This window comes from Crotalus tigris, unplaced genomic scaffold (assembly GCF_016545835.1).
Source record: "Crotalus tigris isolate CLP2741 ecotype Arizona unplaced genomic scaffold, ASM1654583v1 scf7180000017541.2806704, whole genome shotgun sequence".
Lineage (NCBI taxonomy): Eukaryota > Metazoa > Chordata > Lepidosauria > Squamata > Viperidae > Crotalus > Crotalus tigris.
Window position 1 is genome coordinate 809,249 of NW_024096462.1, and position 16,449 is coordinate 825,697.

The window sequence follows — 16,449 nt, forward strand, 5'->3', positions numbered from 1 at the left end:
TAAAATTGATCAACAGTGTATAACTGGGTGGTCCATAATTATTCACTAGATTAGAGAATATTGAGAATATTACTAATATTTCTGGTGGGAAATATTAAGCATTTGTTAATGGTACTGCCAAGTATTCTTTTTGATACATGCTGTTTACTGGCTTCCTTTTTAAAAACTGATATTAATAATTAGTATTCAAATCTTCTGAGTCCACCTTGAAAGTATGTTTTACCAGAATCATCACTGATACAAATTTATGTAGTAAATTCCTCACATTGTATTGTAGAAAGTTAGATGTTTCTAATGATTATTGTCCATTGGTTGCCAATTCATTTATAGACTGGCCTTAACTTTTATAGGTGCTCAAAATCCATTTCTAACTATATATACACTTAGATCTGGAATTCTTGAGTGGACAAAGACACTGTCATTTTAATTGTGATAATGTTGTCATTGATAGTCCTCCTAATAAAGTCCAATTAGCATTGTGACAGCTCACATCTTGATTTTTTGAATCAAAAGTTGGAGAGAGTCACTTCACCCATCTACTTCATCTGCCTGGTCATAGTACAATCAGAATTTAACATTCTTAATCAATGTTTACCCAGCACCTGCTTGATGTTTAAGTAATTGGCCACTCTCTTTTAAAGCTTTTTCGTGTTGTTCTAGAATGTTTGTGGCTGCTGCTGCTGAAGCATTATGTTTCTTGCTATTTATTTACCTTTTAATCATTTTTGGAAGTTTTGGTTATTTATGTTTATTTTTACACACTTTGAACATGAGGGAAAACCCAGCTTAAAGTGCAAGGTTTCCAAAAAGCTTTTTGCTTTAATAATTTGTTTTGCAATCCTGACTTTCTTGATATGCTAATATAGCTACTATTTAGGTAAACAACAGTGGGCCACTCCAATACTGAAGAATTCAGCCACAACAGCTCCACTGAAATGCATTATTATACTGAGACCACAGTACGGTCTCACATGAGGATAGGGAACTAAGCTTTTTTTCTCTCTCTCTCTCTTTCTTATGGGATAGGAGGAAAGATAGACCAACTGGCATGTACTTTGCCTAAGGAGCTGCGGGGGAAGGATATGCGCTTGGTACCCATGGAGATGTTTAACTACTGTTCCCAGCTGGAGGATGAGAACAGCTCTACTGTGCTGGACAATATTGGTCCGCCTTGCACTAAGGGAAGTCAAACTGCTCCCAAACCCAAAACAAGTCCTGAAACAGAAGAGGAGCCCAGCGTGGGTTGTCCCCAGAAGCAAAAGCCACGACCCATCAGTGTGCGTCGAGCCATTGGCACAGTCATCATTGCTGGGGTAGTTTGTGGCATTGTGTGTATCATGATGGTGGTGGCGGCAGCCTATGGCTGTATCTATGCATCTCTCATGGCTAAGTATCATCGGGAGCTGAAGAAGAGGCAGCCATTAATGGGTGATACAGAGGGAGAACACGAGGAACAAAAACAGATCTCCTCTGTGGCGTGAATCTTCTTGGAAATTTGAAGCAGAATAGGATACAGCCAAGACTTAAGAATACTTCCTCCCAGGTGAGCAGATGGACTGTGCAATTATCCCATTGGTCCAATTAGTAAAATGTGTTTATGGGTTCAGGACACCTGGCCCTGGGTTCATGTTCACTTTCCTTTGTTCTCATGGAACTCCAGGTGAATAAAAGATGTCTTTTCTTTGCACCAGATTTCCCATTAATGGTCACATCTTGGGAAAGTCAGCCAAACAAGCATCTTTGTTTGATTTCCCAGCTTTTTTATTTTTATTTTTTTGCAAATATTCATTGCCTCACAGAGTCTTTGGCACTCAAAAATATTTGTTAACACTCTAAACTCCCCCTGTGGCATCACTCATGTTATTGTACAACTATTTATTCATTTTAGCTGTGCTAAAGATATTTAGTTCACAAACACTCCAGGCTCATAGGCCTGAACAGTAATTGAATCCACCATAGTCAGTGGAAATATAATCTTCCTCTCTTAACACTAGAAATAATGAATATTTAGATGTATCATAATCAACATAACATATGCTTATTAACATATGTATATTAACATATGCTTATTGCCTATAAACTTATCCACACTTCTATCCACATCTTTCTTTGCATATCATCAGTATGTAATTGTGGAGAGTTAAAAAAATATGTCTCCTATCTCCTCATTCAGATTTTTTTTCTGATAGCTACAATGAAGAACAATGAAAAGCATCTGCAGAAGAATGGATCACGTCACTCCTATTAAAAGATCAATCTTTAAGAAAGGCTCTGAGCCTCATCTGGTTGATCAAAGACCAAGTTGAAAATGTGATAGAAAGGATGCAATTCTGAATATGTGTGGCCCCTTCATGCTAACACTCTCTAACTGTGGTCACTTGCATCTAGGTATACAACATACTAAGAATCCTCATGGGATTTCTTGTGAAAATATATGGATAGTACAAATAAGATTCTGAGCAGATTTTGCATAAATTATATTCAGGCACTCAGACAACACCCTGAAGCATACATGTACACACTCCCGTGTACATGCACATACTGAACATATGAATTCTCATCTTAGGTATTTTTCTCAAGCAAACATTGCATCACATTAGCCTTATTTTTCTTTAAACTGGTGGCAGCAGGGAGAGAAAACCAGCCTAAGGACTCATTTTATATTACTGAAAGTGGGATAAAGTGCAGTCTCCAGAGGAAAGCACACATTGCCATGGTAACCTGCTCTAGCCCGTCACAGCGGGTATTCCTGGGATAAGAAGATGACACAAGAGGTCGGTGCAGCCACAGTTTTTGTGGATATTGTGATCCTTGCAGTCATAAAGTAGCTTCACAGGTGGCCCAGATTCTGAGGTTTATCTCCTGCAATTGAGAAGCAGAACCTAGCTGGGCAAGGAACAGGCCATCTTCGTTCTTCCTTGTTTTGTTATGGGATGCCTTTGGCAGCAGCTTTTGTTTGTGAATGGAAGAATTCTCACTTTAAAAAAAATAAAACAAATCACCCCCGTCATCTGTCAGCAGCAGTCACACTGGGATAAACCTAAGATTCCAACGTGGGAGTAGAAAAGCCATTTCTGTTCTATTAGCAAAGAAGCACTGGATTCAAAGAGAGAATCATTTTCATGTAAGGATGACACGGGTGGTAGAAAAAAAAATTTCACATGGAACGTTTCCTGGAGGATTTGGCTCTGGCATCTGACATAATGTGCAAAAAGCCAACATCAAGGCCAAAGGCAAATTTTAAGAATGGAAAAAACTTTTTTTCACCTAATGAACTATATAGGTACTATAGTTCTTCCAAGGAACAAGCTCCACTTCTGCTGTATTTCAGTCTGATGAACAAAACTAAACCATCAAAGACACTAAGCAATGACTTTATCTGTATTGCTTCCACCACATTTATGCCCAGGATTTCAGAACTAGCAATGAATCTGCTAGCTACACAACTTCAACCTTATTGTCTCTATAGTTTCCCCAAAGGAACCTATCCTCTGCAATTGACTAGACAGCACAATATACTTGAAATAGGACATACCAGAACTGTATCTTTAAAAATCTCTATTTTATTTGTAAGAAATAATGATGACATGATTGCACAAACAAATCATATTTGCATTTATGTTTAGGATATAAGAAAAGCTGGGCAATAAAAATTACAAGAGGAAGAGTGAAAAAAAATCTGTTTTCTTTCTGACCCCTATTCTTACCTTTGAAATTATCCTTTATTGCATTCTTTTTGTCATGTTGGGATTTCAGTTACAAATCTTAGCCTATGTTCTGATTTCTTACTAATAGGGAGAAGGGTTGGCCCTGATATTTCCAGATTTATATTTAGAAGCTTGTATTTGAAAAGGTGAAATAGATGAACGACAGATTAAAAAAAAATGATGGGTGGATATCAAGTTAATCCCAAAGACACTAGAGTTCATTGGAAGTACAATGAGGTACTAAAATGTTAGGGCATGGAGAATGCAATAATCCTATCTGAGAAGAGTCCTCATTATATTATTGGGAAACTGTGCCTTCAGCTATGATTGGAAAGTCTATAAACTAAAACATTTAGCATTCTTATACTGATGTCCAGAAACTTCTATGAACCTCCACATTACACAGTGTCTCATCAACTTCCTATTGTACAGTCTGTATTCTATGTATCCACAGCCTATATTGTGAATATAGGAATTTATAACATCTTTGTTCTTGTACTGCTGCTATTAATATGAAGCGTGACTAGATGCAGTGCAAAGAATTCAGAAAAAGGTTGTACCAAATTCACATGTAAACAGTTTCAGATCTGCTGTTGAACTAGAACTCGAAGGATAAGTAGAGCAAAGCCTATATACCCTTCTTTGTATGCATGTAACCAGAGTACCTATGCATAAGATCAAAATAATACAAGATATACATGGCAGTGCAATGTACATTAGGGAAATTGTTCCATACAGTGATATAATACAATAGTTAGAATTTGTAATATGCAAACCCATAGAGTATTTTCCCCAAATGATATAAAGAATGCAGCATTACTGCTACAGGTTCTAATATGACAAATAGCCCTAATAATTTTAATGGAACTTAATTATTCAGCTATTAATTCTAGTAGTGTCACTGAAGCTTCTTTGTTGGTATGAGTAGAATTGTTTAACAAAAAGATGCCTAAGTGCTACTGATGAAACTAAAAGAATCCCAATCAAAATTGGAAGATGATTAAAAATGTAAAAAAATAGGAAATTAATAATACATGCACATGTATCACATATGAAAAAAAAACCTTGCATGCACTCAATTTAAATAGAAATTTCTTCATTACCTGTGAAGACTTCCTAGATATGATCCAGGCTATTAGGTGCAGCCAGAATACTTTCAACATTAACAGAAAATGGTTCTTGGTAGTTGTTAAGAAGCCATATTAAAGGACAATCAAACTACATTAGTAATTGTGGCATAAACATGCATTGTGCTTTCTGGGGATGAAATGTCAGTAGAGAATTCAAGGGAAATAAAGATCCTTTTGAGAAAGTCAGAATAATCCAGGATGGCACACATCCTGGAGAAAGGGCAGAATTGTTAGATAGATGGCACATACAATCCTTTTCTTTTCTGTTAAAAGTTTAAAGAAAATAAATTTTTAAAGGAAAAAAAAACAGCTGAACGTATATTATATTTCTGGCTTGTGTTTTAGAAGATAAATAAAGAATGTATTTTCCTACAGAACATGCCTCTTGTTTTAATTCACTACTATGTGGTGAAGGAATTAAGAGCTCTGAAAATTTCCTGCAGAAATGCCACAAAAAGGAAAGATTTCTTCAATGTCTTCATGAATAGATCTCTAAAAATACACAATAAATTGAAGTGACTACAGCTGAGGTTAAGCAATCATTTATTAGGGGTTAGGCTATGCTGCCACAACCAAGAGGGAACCTATTTTTGCAAAAACGGTAAGACTATATACTTGTGGTGTCATGAAGCATGCAGTCTGAAATGCATGATTGTCCTCAGAGGTAGACATATAGCGGTATTAGAAGCACACACCAACAGAAGGGACCCATCTCTACCTGCCCAGTTAGGCCATATGACATCATGACATTCTGCTTAAAAAAAAAGAGAATTCGCTGACACCAAAGAGTCATAGAATGTGAGAGTTGGATGGTATCTTAAAAATAATATAGATTACCCTTCATCCAGTGCTGGAATTCACTACTGCTGCAACTCTGTCAGGTAGCCATCCATCCCATCTTAAAATACTTCCAGCAAAGGAGAAACCTTTACACCCGTCTGTTCTGTTATTGTACAAGTCTTGCCATTTGGATTTCTTGAGCCTGGTCACAGTCTCCACATTGTAATTTAAATCCATTGCTTCTCATCATATCTTCTAGAACAAGGGTCCCCAATCCACGGTCCATGGACCAGCACCAGGGCGCAGCATGCCAGAAACCAGGCTATGCAAACAAGCAAAGCCCCATCTGTAGGATGCAGGCAGCACACAAAACCACACCCTCTCCAATCCACAGAAAAACCTATCTCCACAGAACCAGTCCCTGGTGCCCAAAAGGTTGGGGGCCACTGTTCTAGAACAACTCAGCACTTCTGTTCCATCTTCTACATGATAGCCTTTCCATTTCTTGAAAACAGCTATTGTATCTCCCCAGAATCTTCTCTTCTCCAGACTAAACTACCAAATGACTCCAACTTTTATTGTTTTTCTTCTAAGATTCTTATCACCTTGGCTGTTCTTCTTTGGAGATATTCCAATTTGTCAATGTCATTTCTAAATGTGTTTAAACCTGGATGCACTCTGCTGTGATCTGATCAACGCAGAGTAAAGAGGAACCATGAGTTCTCTTGATTTTGATACTTCGGTTGATGCAATTAGGATTGCATTTGCTTTTTTATTGCAACTGTGACACATTGGTTAACACTCAGTTTGATCCTTTTCACATATGCTATTGCCTAATAGTTCCCTTTATTCTACACTCATGTCTTAGATATTTCCTATTCAAATGTAAGATTTTGCATTGAAATTCATCTTGCTGGGTTCTGCCTATTATTTCAACTTATCAGAGTCCTCCTGAATCTTAATAATCTTGTTCTTGATAAACCTATTCTAGTTTCTACCAGAAAATGTTTTGTTTTCTACTGCTCAGAAATTGATTGCTTAATAAACTATTTAAAAGTTTTGTTCAGTATTGATGTCAAACTAACCAGCTAGTTGTCACTTAGGTCCTCTTTCCTTGCTTTTTGAAAATAGGAACAACATTACATGCCAAAACAATTAGACATGCCATCACTCTGCTGAGCACCTAATTCCCACAGCACACTCTTATGTCTAAGGATATTTACCCATGTAGTAGAGCTGTATTACTATTATCTTTCCCATCTTTCTTCCTATATTATGATTATATTACTTTTTGTTCTTATGTATACTGAGAGCTTATGCACCGGAGATAAATTCCTTGCTTGTCCAATTACACTTGGCTAATAAAGAATATTCCCTTCCCTTCTTCTATTCAATTATTACCCTACCCTACCATACCCTACCCTACCACACCCTACCTGACTCTACTCTACCCCACTGTACCCTATCCATTTGCCCTTTTCCAATCCACTGGCACTATGCTTGTCCTTCATGATTCCTCACTGAGGGGACTCTAAAATGATATCTTCAAACACTTTCAAGATTCTTGCATGTAAATGATCCTGGAGAAGTAAACAATGTACTGTAGTCAGCTGTTCCATTATTTCCTTATACTCAAATTCTTGGATCGCAATACATGTACACTTTCTTCATATATAATGTCATTCCTCCTCCCCTCTTGTCTAACTTATTCCGTTAAATATATTATGCACTTTCAATCCTAGCAGTTCGCTCGTGAGTCTTATGCCACCAGATTTCAGTATTGATGGATAAATTATATTTGCCTTCCTGCATTAAGACTTCTATTTTTTGCTGTTCCCTCCCCCCACGCACACTTTATACATTGTACAGAAACACTGGGACCCCAGAGACACATGGCTTGATTTACTTCAACTTGTATTTATATGTTCATTACTGGGTACCGTCACATTCTGCACACTCCTCCTAGTCCCAGATCAGCTCTTAGCATTACATTGTTTTCTATTTTGTTTTGTTTTCTCCATCCTTCATATAATACAGTTCAAAGCCCTTTGGATTACATTTGCAAGGTGCTTTCCAAATACAGTCTACCCAGTTCTCACGAAGGTTAGCTCATCTTTTGCTTCATCTTGGAAACACCATTAGAGAAAAATTCAAGCTATTCCTGTTAGCATCATAACTGGTAGCCAGTTGTTTTCTTCCAGTATTCTTTTCTCTTTCTGGGACAAATCTTTTGATAGAAATAAAGGAACAAAATATGACCTGTGTTCCCATCTTCTACCCAGTATCTCAAACCCCTTGCAGTGCCTTCAAGACTGTGCCTGACCAAATTATTTATTTCCACGTGGATCAGTAGAAAGGAATAATTATCAGTGGATGTAGTCTGGGGAGCCTTTCCATCACATTCTGTATATTTGCTCCAAGAGGACAAAACATTTCTTTGACAGAAAAGCTAACCAATTGCTCATTCATATATCTGCATAGCTCTCTGGAGAGAGGACCCTTTCAGCCAAAATGAAAGCACAGCTGCTCTTTCAGGTGCTTCATCTAGAACATCTGTCACTGCAGCTTTGCCCAAGCTCAGCCCACTGGTGTCTTCTTCCTTTGGGAAAGACACATACTGACCAAGTTAGACCTCTATTTTTCATGCTGCATTCAGGATTTTGCCCTCTTTGTGTGACAACCTTCCAGTATTTAAGGAGTGATGTCCGATCCTCCTTAAATTTTTTTTCCAGGCTAAATATATGGAAGTTCCTTCAGCCTTTTCTTAAGGTTTGCTTTCTGTATACCCAACCACTATATGTTTTTCTCTACCTCCAGACAAAGTATGAATACTTTAAAGTAATGACTTAAATATTAGGGTTGTTCATGTATTCTCATTTAATTATAATTACAGCCCTGGAACATGTGAAAAAAAAATTAGGATGGTGATCAATGACACACTGAATAAGTCTCAGCAACGTCAGTTGCTGCAAAGAAAATGAAGGCAGTTTGAGATACCATGAATAGATCCATAGTTCTCAAGTGCCAAGAGAGTTATTTTATTCTGGGCACCCATTTCTCTATTTCTGAATTAACCTTCAATAGCACTGACCTCTTCTCTGAAGAGGGCTAAAAAAGCATCTGTAAAATAAACCAAAAATAAGATTGACTTTGTTTCTCTGCTCCGAGGGGGCCACATAATATGGGGATAATCCACATTTCATATTTCTCACTTTTGGCACATGTATTTGTCTGTCTCTCCTCCCCTCTTTCTTTTATTATTAAATGCCTCCCTTGCTTTTCTACAAACAGCTGCTTTCAGATATTCTTCTCTCTGATCTGCTCATCTCTCATTTTTCAACTATTGCAAAGGATTCCAACCCCCCCCCCCACCTCACTGCATTTCCAAAAGGAGAGCACCACTCCATTCCACAGATGGAGATGAGAGATAACCTATAGAGCAGGGGTGTCCAACCTTGGCAACTTTAAGACTTGTGGTCTTCAACTCTCAGAATTCTCCAATCAGCAGCCAAGGAATTCTGGGAGCTGAAGTCCACAAGGCCTGAAATTGCCAAGGTTGGACACCGCTGCCATAGAGCTTTTTAGGCAGAATCTAAATTGGGTGCAGGGTTAGTTGAGACAGCCTTTAATTTTGTAAAGCAAGGCTATAAAGCAGGGGTCCTCAACCTTAGCAACTTTAAGACTTGTTAAAGTTGCCAAGGTTGAGGACCCCTGCTTATAAAGCATATGAAGAAAACACAGGTAGAGTTGATTAGGGACCAAGAAAAGGCTCCCTGAGCATATTGACAAGCTTGATAAATTCCAAGCAACCCAGGAAGAATTATATCAGGGAAACCTGGCTGAGCAGCATTTTACTCGACTCTCAAATTCAGTCTCAGCAGACATCAGGTGAAAACAGTCAATGCTCTACTACTCAATCATTTGCCACCATCAAGGAAGCAAGCAGGTAGAACAGCTAGTTTAGCATCTTCCCGCAGAATGTCCAAAATTGGAGCTCTTTGCTCTTTTTGCAATCTTACTTGCTACTTGGAGTTACTTCTGTTCTTATTTGGTGAGAAGGGGGTCACGCTCCAAATAAATTTCTAAGATCTCTGCTTGCAAAAGTTTTGATTAGAAGATAATTGTTGCCCTAGAAGGGTAGCTAATCATTTGATCTACCTTTTCTCTATTTGCACTGTTGGGTAAGAAAATGCTTGTCAGGTTTATCTACTTTAAATGCCATTGTAATTTGGTGAATATTTGGCATTATACATTTTTATGTAGATGAGACAGCTGCCCTTGCCTCAAGCAGCAACATGCTTTGAACTGTCTCCCCTTCCACACATCATTGTTGCCAAGTCACTTTACATTCAAATACATGTGTAAAAATATGCAACATTTAAAATATTTCAGAATACTGTGTCTGTTTTCTTCAAACCACACATTATTTTCTAATCTGTGTCCAGGCATAGCACTTCCCAGCAAGCAAGTGTTCTCTCCAATGACATTTGCTAGAGGAGAAATAATATATTTCACCTATTACAACAGGCTTTGCTATGACGAACATGGGCTGGTATGAAAAATAGGGGCTGCTTTCTGATGCTCAAATTCTAAACTATGACAGTCTCCAATAATTCTTCTACTTGCCTCAACAAAATCTTCTTTAAACTCATATTACAATTCAATCATTTAGTCATAATAGAATGACTTCTTAGGTTCAATTTCAATAACATGTTTTCCCCACCAGTACAGAATTTATTGCCACAATATATGAAGTCAGCCACTATTGGAGATCAAAAATAAGGAATCTGTAGCTTTCTAGATGTTGCTGAACTACATCTCCCAGTGATCATGACTAAGATGACCACAGGTGAGAAATAATGTCTCTCAAATGATGTCTGGAACCACAATATTTGGAAATTATGGTAAAATATAAGAAAATTGTGTCAGATATCTCAATAGTTATTCAGCATTCTGAGAAAATGTATCACCTAACATTAGTTCCTGAAGAGGAAAAGGGAGTGACTTCAGCAAGACTTGGTCTACCGATGAGTTGGGATTACAATTCCCAGAATACCCAGTCATTTAGGATAGACTCATTACAACTGAAAGTTGCTAGTTTGGGGAAGACTGGCTAATGTCTTGGTGGCAAATGCTCCACAGAAATCTGCTTAACCACTATGCAAACATTAGTTCATAGACTTGAATCTAGTCATCAGGTGGATCCCTTGTCTGATCCAAAAGGCATGATTTTACTTTATTGGATGTATAAAAGGTAAAGCATTCGATGTCCGACTCTAGGGTGCAGTGCTTATCTCTGTTTCTTAGCTAAGGAAGCCAACATTGTCCAAGGACATTTTCTGTGGCCATGTGGCCAGCATGGCTGTACGCAAAAGGCACACAGAACGCTGTTACCTTCCCACCAAAGTGGTACTTATTAAGCTACTTGCATTTGCATGCTTTTCCTGTGGCAGGAATGGGAGCTCACCCCATTGTGCGGCACTTGGGTTTCGAACTTGGGCTGTCAGCTTTCCAACTGACAAGCTCAGTGTCTTTAACATTAGATGTATATCCCATCCTTTAATCAAACCAAGGCATCTTCCATGAGGATCCATGTTTATCTTACCCCCACCAAAACGTGTCTGTGAGAGAAACTGGACTGAGTATTAATGACCAGACAATAGTCACCTGGAGAGTTTCTGTGTCTGAGGTGAATTTGAACATACGTTTTGCCAGTCCTAATCTAACAATTTAACACTACACCCCACTGCTTTTTTCTTATGTTCTTATATTTATGTATAAATTTCTTTACACCCCTGACGTTATTTTTACACATTCAATCATGTCAGGCTAAATTAGGAACTTAGAAAATCTTTTACTGTTTGCAGAATCTTTACACATTTTTACATTTGTGTATATATATCATGGAAACATAGGAAGCAGACTTTGTATATAATCAGGACATATTACACAGTTTCATATGAGTATTACTCATGACCAGACATAGTCTCAATGTACCAGCAGCCCCAAAACTATGACGTTGGAGGAATGTTTCCATGACTATTTGGAAGTTAATACCTGGGATAAGAAGAAAAGGAAATAAAGCCCAGCACACATTTCTCCTCTATCGCATCTATGCATCCTGGAGCATGAGAGTAATTGTCTGAAATGAGTCAGACCAAAGGCTTAAGGAAACAGTTGCCATGGCAACCTCCTTCTCTACTCTGATTCTGCTTAGAATTAAAACGATAACAAATAATTTGGGAGCGAAGAGATAGGTCAAAAATCTCTGGGTGCTAAATAACCTTCTGTAGATGAGTCTCCTTTCTGGTCAAAATGTCATACAAAATATATAAAAACGAATAAGCAGAATATTGTTTGATAGTAGGAAGAAAGGCTGCAAGCAAGATTTCTAATTATTTCTGATTCATTTTCTTCGCACTGATAAGACTCATTCCCAACAGTTAACCTATTTCCAAAGAACTCCTCATCCCCCATCCTCACCCAATGCAGGAGTGGTCCAAGGCTAAGCCTGTATGACATCTGTGCCCTCCTGAAATTCAGCTGTATCATCACACAGCAACTGACAGCTAACGGTTTCACCCCATGCTGCTATGTCACTGTTAATGGCTCCCTATAGACCAACACAGAAGTCAAAGCAAGGAATAGTTGCTACAAGCTGTTACAGCCAGGAGCAGGAATTTCTCTGCTCTTACCCCCATCTGTGGAAATCCCACAGCTTCTCACTGCAAAACCCCCACAGCAATTCACAGTAATTATTTTTTGAAAAGAAATTACAAAATGGAAACACTTCAGTAAGGCTTGTCCCACCAAATTTTGAAATCCATTTGACCTAAAACAGCAATGACCAGGACAGCTTGGGACAGTGGCTAGATTTCATTTAAGGAGGCTTTATTTATGCAGTCATTCATTCTACGGTTGTTTTTAATTTACTAAGCAAGCAAATCAAGATCCCTTGGTGATGTGGGATCAGCAAAACAGTGTCTTGAACTCTAGAAATCCTTTGTGCTGGGAGGAGAGGTTTGGATCCAGATTACAGCAGGATTCCAGGAGGAACCTGTAGCATACTTTAAAACAAGTATACATCCATGTATGCTTGTAGACATGTAAACATGCATGAACATGTAAACACACTGGTCTGTCCATGCTTGAAATTAGCAAGCAAAGATTCTTTTGCAAACCACAGTACTCAAATGACATCATATATGCTTCATATACCCATGTCAAGGAGATACAGATTCTAGTGGTTTCACTGGGACCTTAAAACTCTCAGCAGCTGCAATGTCAGTTCAACCTATTTACCAATACAGAAGCTCAGTTTAATGATTCACATGATAGAACATTCAGTCACGTTATCTGGAGCAGAGTGATACCCCCCTCCCTCTCTCTCACACAGACACACGTCTGGAGATAAAGTTTTAATTAAGTAATAAGTAATAATTATGTTTCAGTTAATGTTCACTTGGGGAATCAAAAGCTGTTAGGAAGATTACAGTATTGAATGGACTTTCTAAATTCACTTGAAAATGTAGGCTATTATAAAGACAGTACTCTTCCAAGGTGATTTCAGCTGGAAAATGCTATAATTTACTCAAAAAATACTATAATTAACTCAAATAATAAATACTCAAATTTACATTATAGGAATTACATTATTGAGAGGAATCCAGAATATCAACAGAGAAAACTAAAAGACTTGGATGTACTCCTGGTTGTGAGATTGGCAGATTAGTTTGTGTCCATGAGATATTGTGGTTTTTGTTGCTGTGGATGTTGCCATTAGCAGACATTTAGGTATTCTTTATTTATTTTAAAAGACAGTAAGTTTATATTGCAATCATAAACCTGGGTGACTTGCAAAACAGTAAAAACAGCAAAACTTCCCAAGCAGAACAGAACAGCAACAATTCCCAGACAAAATAGAATAAGAACTCAAGAAAATAAAAACTCATGGCATCCCAGGACAGCCCTTTCCCACATATCCACATATTACCTTGATGGGCTCCAGTCTTGTTGTATCCATGTTTTTCAAACCTGGCAAATTTAAAAAGTGTGGGCTTCAGCTCCCAGAATCCCTGCTTTCTGGCTGGGAAATTGAAGTCCACAAGTCATAAAAGGGCCAGGTTTGAAGACCCCTGGGTTAGGGAAAGCTTTGAGAAGGCACACTTCTTGGTACTGCTGGAAACCAAATTTAAGGAAGGGACCTAATCTCTCTCTCTCTCTCTCTCTCTCTCTCTCTCTCTCTCTCTCTCTCTCTCTCTGTGTGTGTGTGTGTGTGTGTGTGTGTGTGTGATAGATCTGAGATTGAATATATTGTGGCCTATATTTGTTTGTTTTAATTGTTTGATAAGTTGCCAGCTACTCAGAATCACTGTGGCAAGTTGAGTAGCCATACAATTTGAGATGAATGAATGAATGAATGAAATCTACTCAGAATAGCAATCAATTCTTGCCTATTCCGACTTGCCCAGGTTCTAGATAATGGAGATCATTCATGTTTTGCCTATTCCAACTCATAGCAAAGAGGCAAGATTCTACAAAGACTTGTCCTCACTCCTTGCCTTCTTTCTTCTCTCATCTAGCTGCTTTAGATTTTACAAAGAAATTCATCTAAGGCTGCATGGGTAGCAAGCTTGATATGAATGTTTCTGTTTGGATGCTATAAATTGATATCACCTTCCCCATGACTGAGCATGTATCTTCTAGGGGTATTTTTGGGAGGAGAGAGAGGGTGATACTTCTGAAGTTTCATGGTTTTTCCATTTAATCTCTTTTTAATCCTCTTCCTTCAGTCCTTCCACATCATCTGCTTTTCTATTGTTGCTATCTTCTGAGCTGTGGTATGGCTTGGTTTTATTAGGAAGTCCTAATTATCAGCTACCTTTCCCCCAATAAAATAAAACTATAATAAAACCATTTTAAAGGGCATGAATGAGGCTCTCAAAACACATACATTATCTCTTTCAACAATATTCATGCCAGTTCACTGATTCATAAATATCAAAGGGGGTATACAAAAAATACAATAAACGTTTGTTAAGTTTCAGTTTTTACATGGGTGAATGGAAATAGCTACTGCAAAAATAAACATCGATGCAGTTATTATGCAGAGCAGCATCCCAGCATTTCTATGTGGGCTATTCCATATTGTCATTTGAGCCCCTGGGAAACTCTGCTCTTGGATGAAAGTTAAGTGAAGTGCTTTTGCTTTCTGTGTGTTTATTTTTATGAAGTTATGAAAAAGTTGCAAAGCACAGAAGTGATATTTGCTGAGCACAAAAAGGATATTGCAATGATACACAAGACATAAATCTTAGGCCTAGTATTACCAGCAAGGATTTGTCCTATAAATGTTGGAAATTTTTGTTAGGACTTCCACAACATGCTGCAGTTGACCACTAGATGGCAGGAAAGCATTTTCTATCTCTCTTTGCTGCCATCTAGTGGTTGCCTGATATAATAATCCCATGTTTTGCCCATTGAAGTGATGGACCTGCCAATTTCCAGAAGACACTATTCACATTCAGACAAACAAACAAAAACAAGTAGAGGCTCTCCCCAATGTTATCCCCAACTTCAAGTGCATTGAAAGAAGTCCTACCTGCAGCAATTCCTGTCTTCCCACCAATAGTCACAGTCACAGATGTGCTTACTGTCACTGCCTCAGGCAAACTTCCCTCTGTTAAGACATAAAAGTAGCAAATTCAAAAGCTGATCCTGTATCTCAAGGGAAGATTTTCAGAACTGACAGCCTGTTAATTCTGTTCACAAATCAAGTATAAAGAATCGAACAGGCCTAAAGAGCAGCAGATGTAGGATCCCCACATTAACTCCTCAGAATATAGGAGAGAATTAATCAGATTGTATTGTGTGGGAAAGAATGTATGGGGTAAAAGGGAAGAATCCTGATCATTGGGGTGGGGGGGGGAGGAAGAATATACAAGTAGTCCTTGACTTATAACTTTTCATTTAAAGACCAAACAAAGTGATTTATGACAATGTTTCACACTTGCAGTTGTAGCATCCCCATGATTACATAATCAAAATTTGAATGCTTGGCAACTGGCATGTATTTATGACAGTTGCAGTGTCCCAGAGTCTGATGAGCAAAGTCAGACTCACAAAGGCCAGATTCACTTAACAACCACATTACTAACTTAACCACTGCTGTGATTCACTTAACAACTGTGGCAAGAAAGTTTGTAAATGGAGCAAAACTCATGTAATAACTGTCTCGCTTAGCAACAGAAATTTTGGGCTCAATTCTGGTTGTAAATTGAGGACTACCTGCATCAGGAAACCTCTTCTGTTTGATGGCTATGTCTCTGAATGTTTTTGATAGGGAAACATGGATATGCCTGAATCAAATGGTTTGTTCTACTGCCAGTATGAGATTTAAAAAAAAAGGTAAAAAGTCACTTTGGGTTACTGATCACCACAAAAGATGCCTTGATCATCCTGACTTACAGTAATATAATAGAAGTCTCTAATGTTAAAAGCTAGAAGTATGTCTGAATTTCCCAAATCGAACTAAAGAGTCCTACTTGCTTATTCATAAAGCAGCGCTAACATCAGTGTTTTGTAAGAAAAATACAGATGTCTGAATTTGGGGATGGACTTATTTTAGGGACATAACATTGAAAAAGAGAAAATCTGCTTAACAAACAACTGTTTTTCCACATGGATGTATAATTTGCCAGCTAAAGTACAGCTTCAGATTTTTTTAGTCTAGAACTCTAAATATTTTTAATAGGAAATTACTGTGGGTGTGAACTAGTAATAATAACACTATTTCCTGGTCAAAAGAACTAAAGGTTTTAGAAGAGAGGTGT

At 37.9% G+C, this 16,449-nt stretch overlaps 2 protein-coding genes across 15 annotated transcripts in view; one reads left to right on the plus strand and one right to left on the minus strand.

Annotated features, from left to right (window-relative positions):
* LRTM2 (leucine rich repeats and transmembrane domains 2) overlaps positions 1–6,823 on the plus strand; it is a 36,114-nt gene extending 29,291 nt beyond the window's left edge. For 5 of the 7 annotated variants that reach the window (XM_039359343.1, XM_039359600.1, XM_039359433.1 and 2 more), the window contains one exon: positions 1,027–6,823. In XM_039359343.1, the coding sequence (XP_039215277.1) occupies positions 1,027–1,481 (455 nt within the window). In that variant the 3' untranslated portion in view covers positions 1,482–6,823. The remainder of the gene's footprint in view (positions 1–1,026) is intronic. The other 2 variants (XR_005558684.1, XR_005558693.1) reach the window with 2 other exon arrangements.
* CACNA2D4 (calcium voltage-gated channel auxiliary subunit alpha2delta 4) overlaps positions 1–16,449 on the minus strand; it is a 170,241-nt gene that overhangs the window by 71,417 nt on the left and 82,375 nt on the right. For all 8 annotated transcript variants that reach the window (XR_005558608.1, XM_039358511.1, XM_039358668.1 and 5 more), the window contains one exon: positions 15,219–15,296. Coding sequence is in view for 7 of the 8 variants with exons in the window: in XM_039358511.1 (XP_039214445.1) it covers positions 15,219–15,296 (78 nt within the window). In the remaining variant the exon portion in view is untranslated. The remainder of the gene's footprint in view (positions 1–15,218; positions 15,297–16,449) is intronic.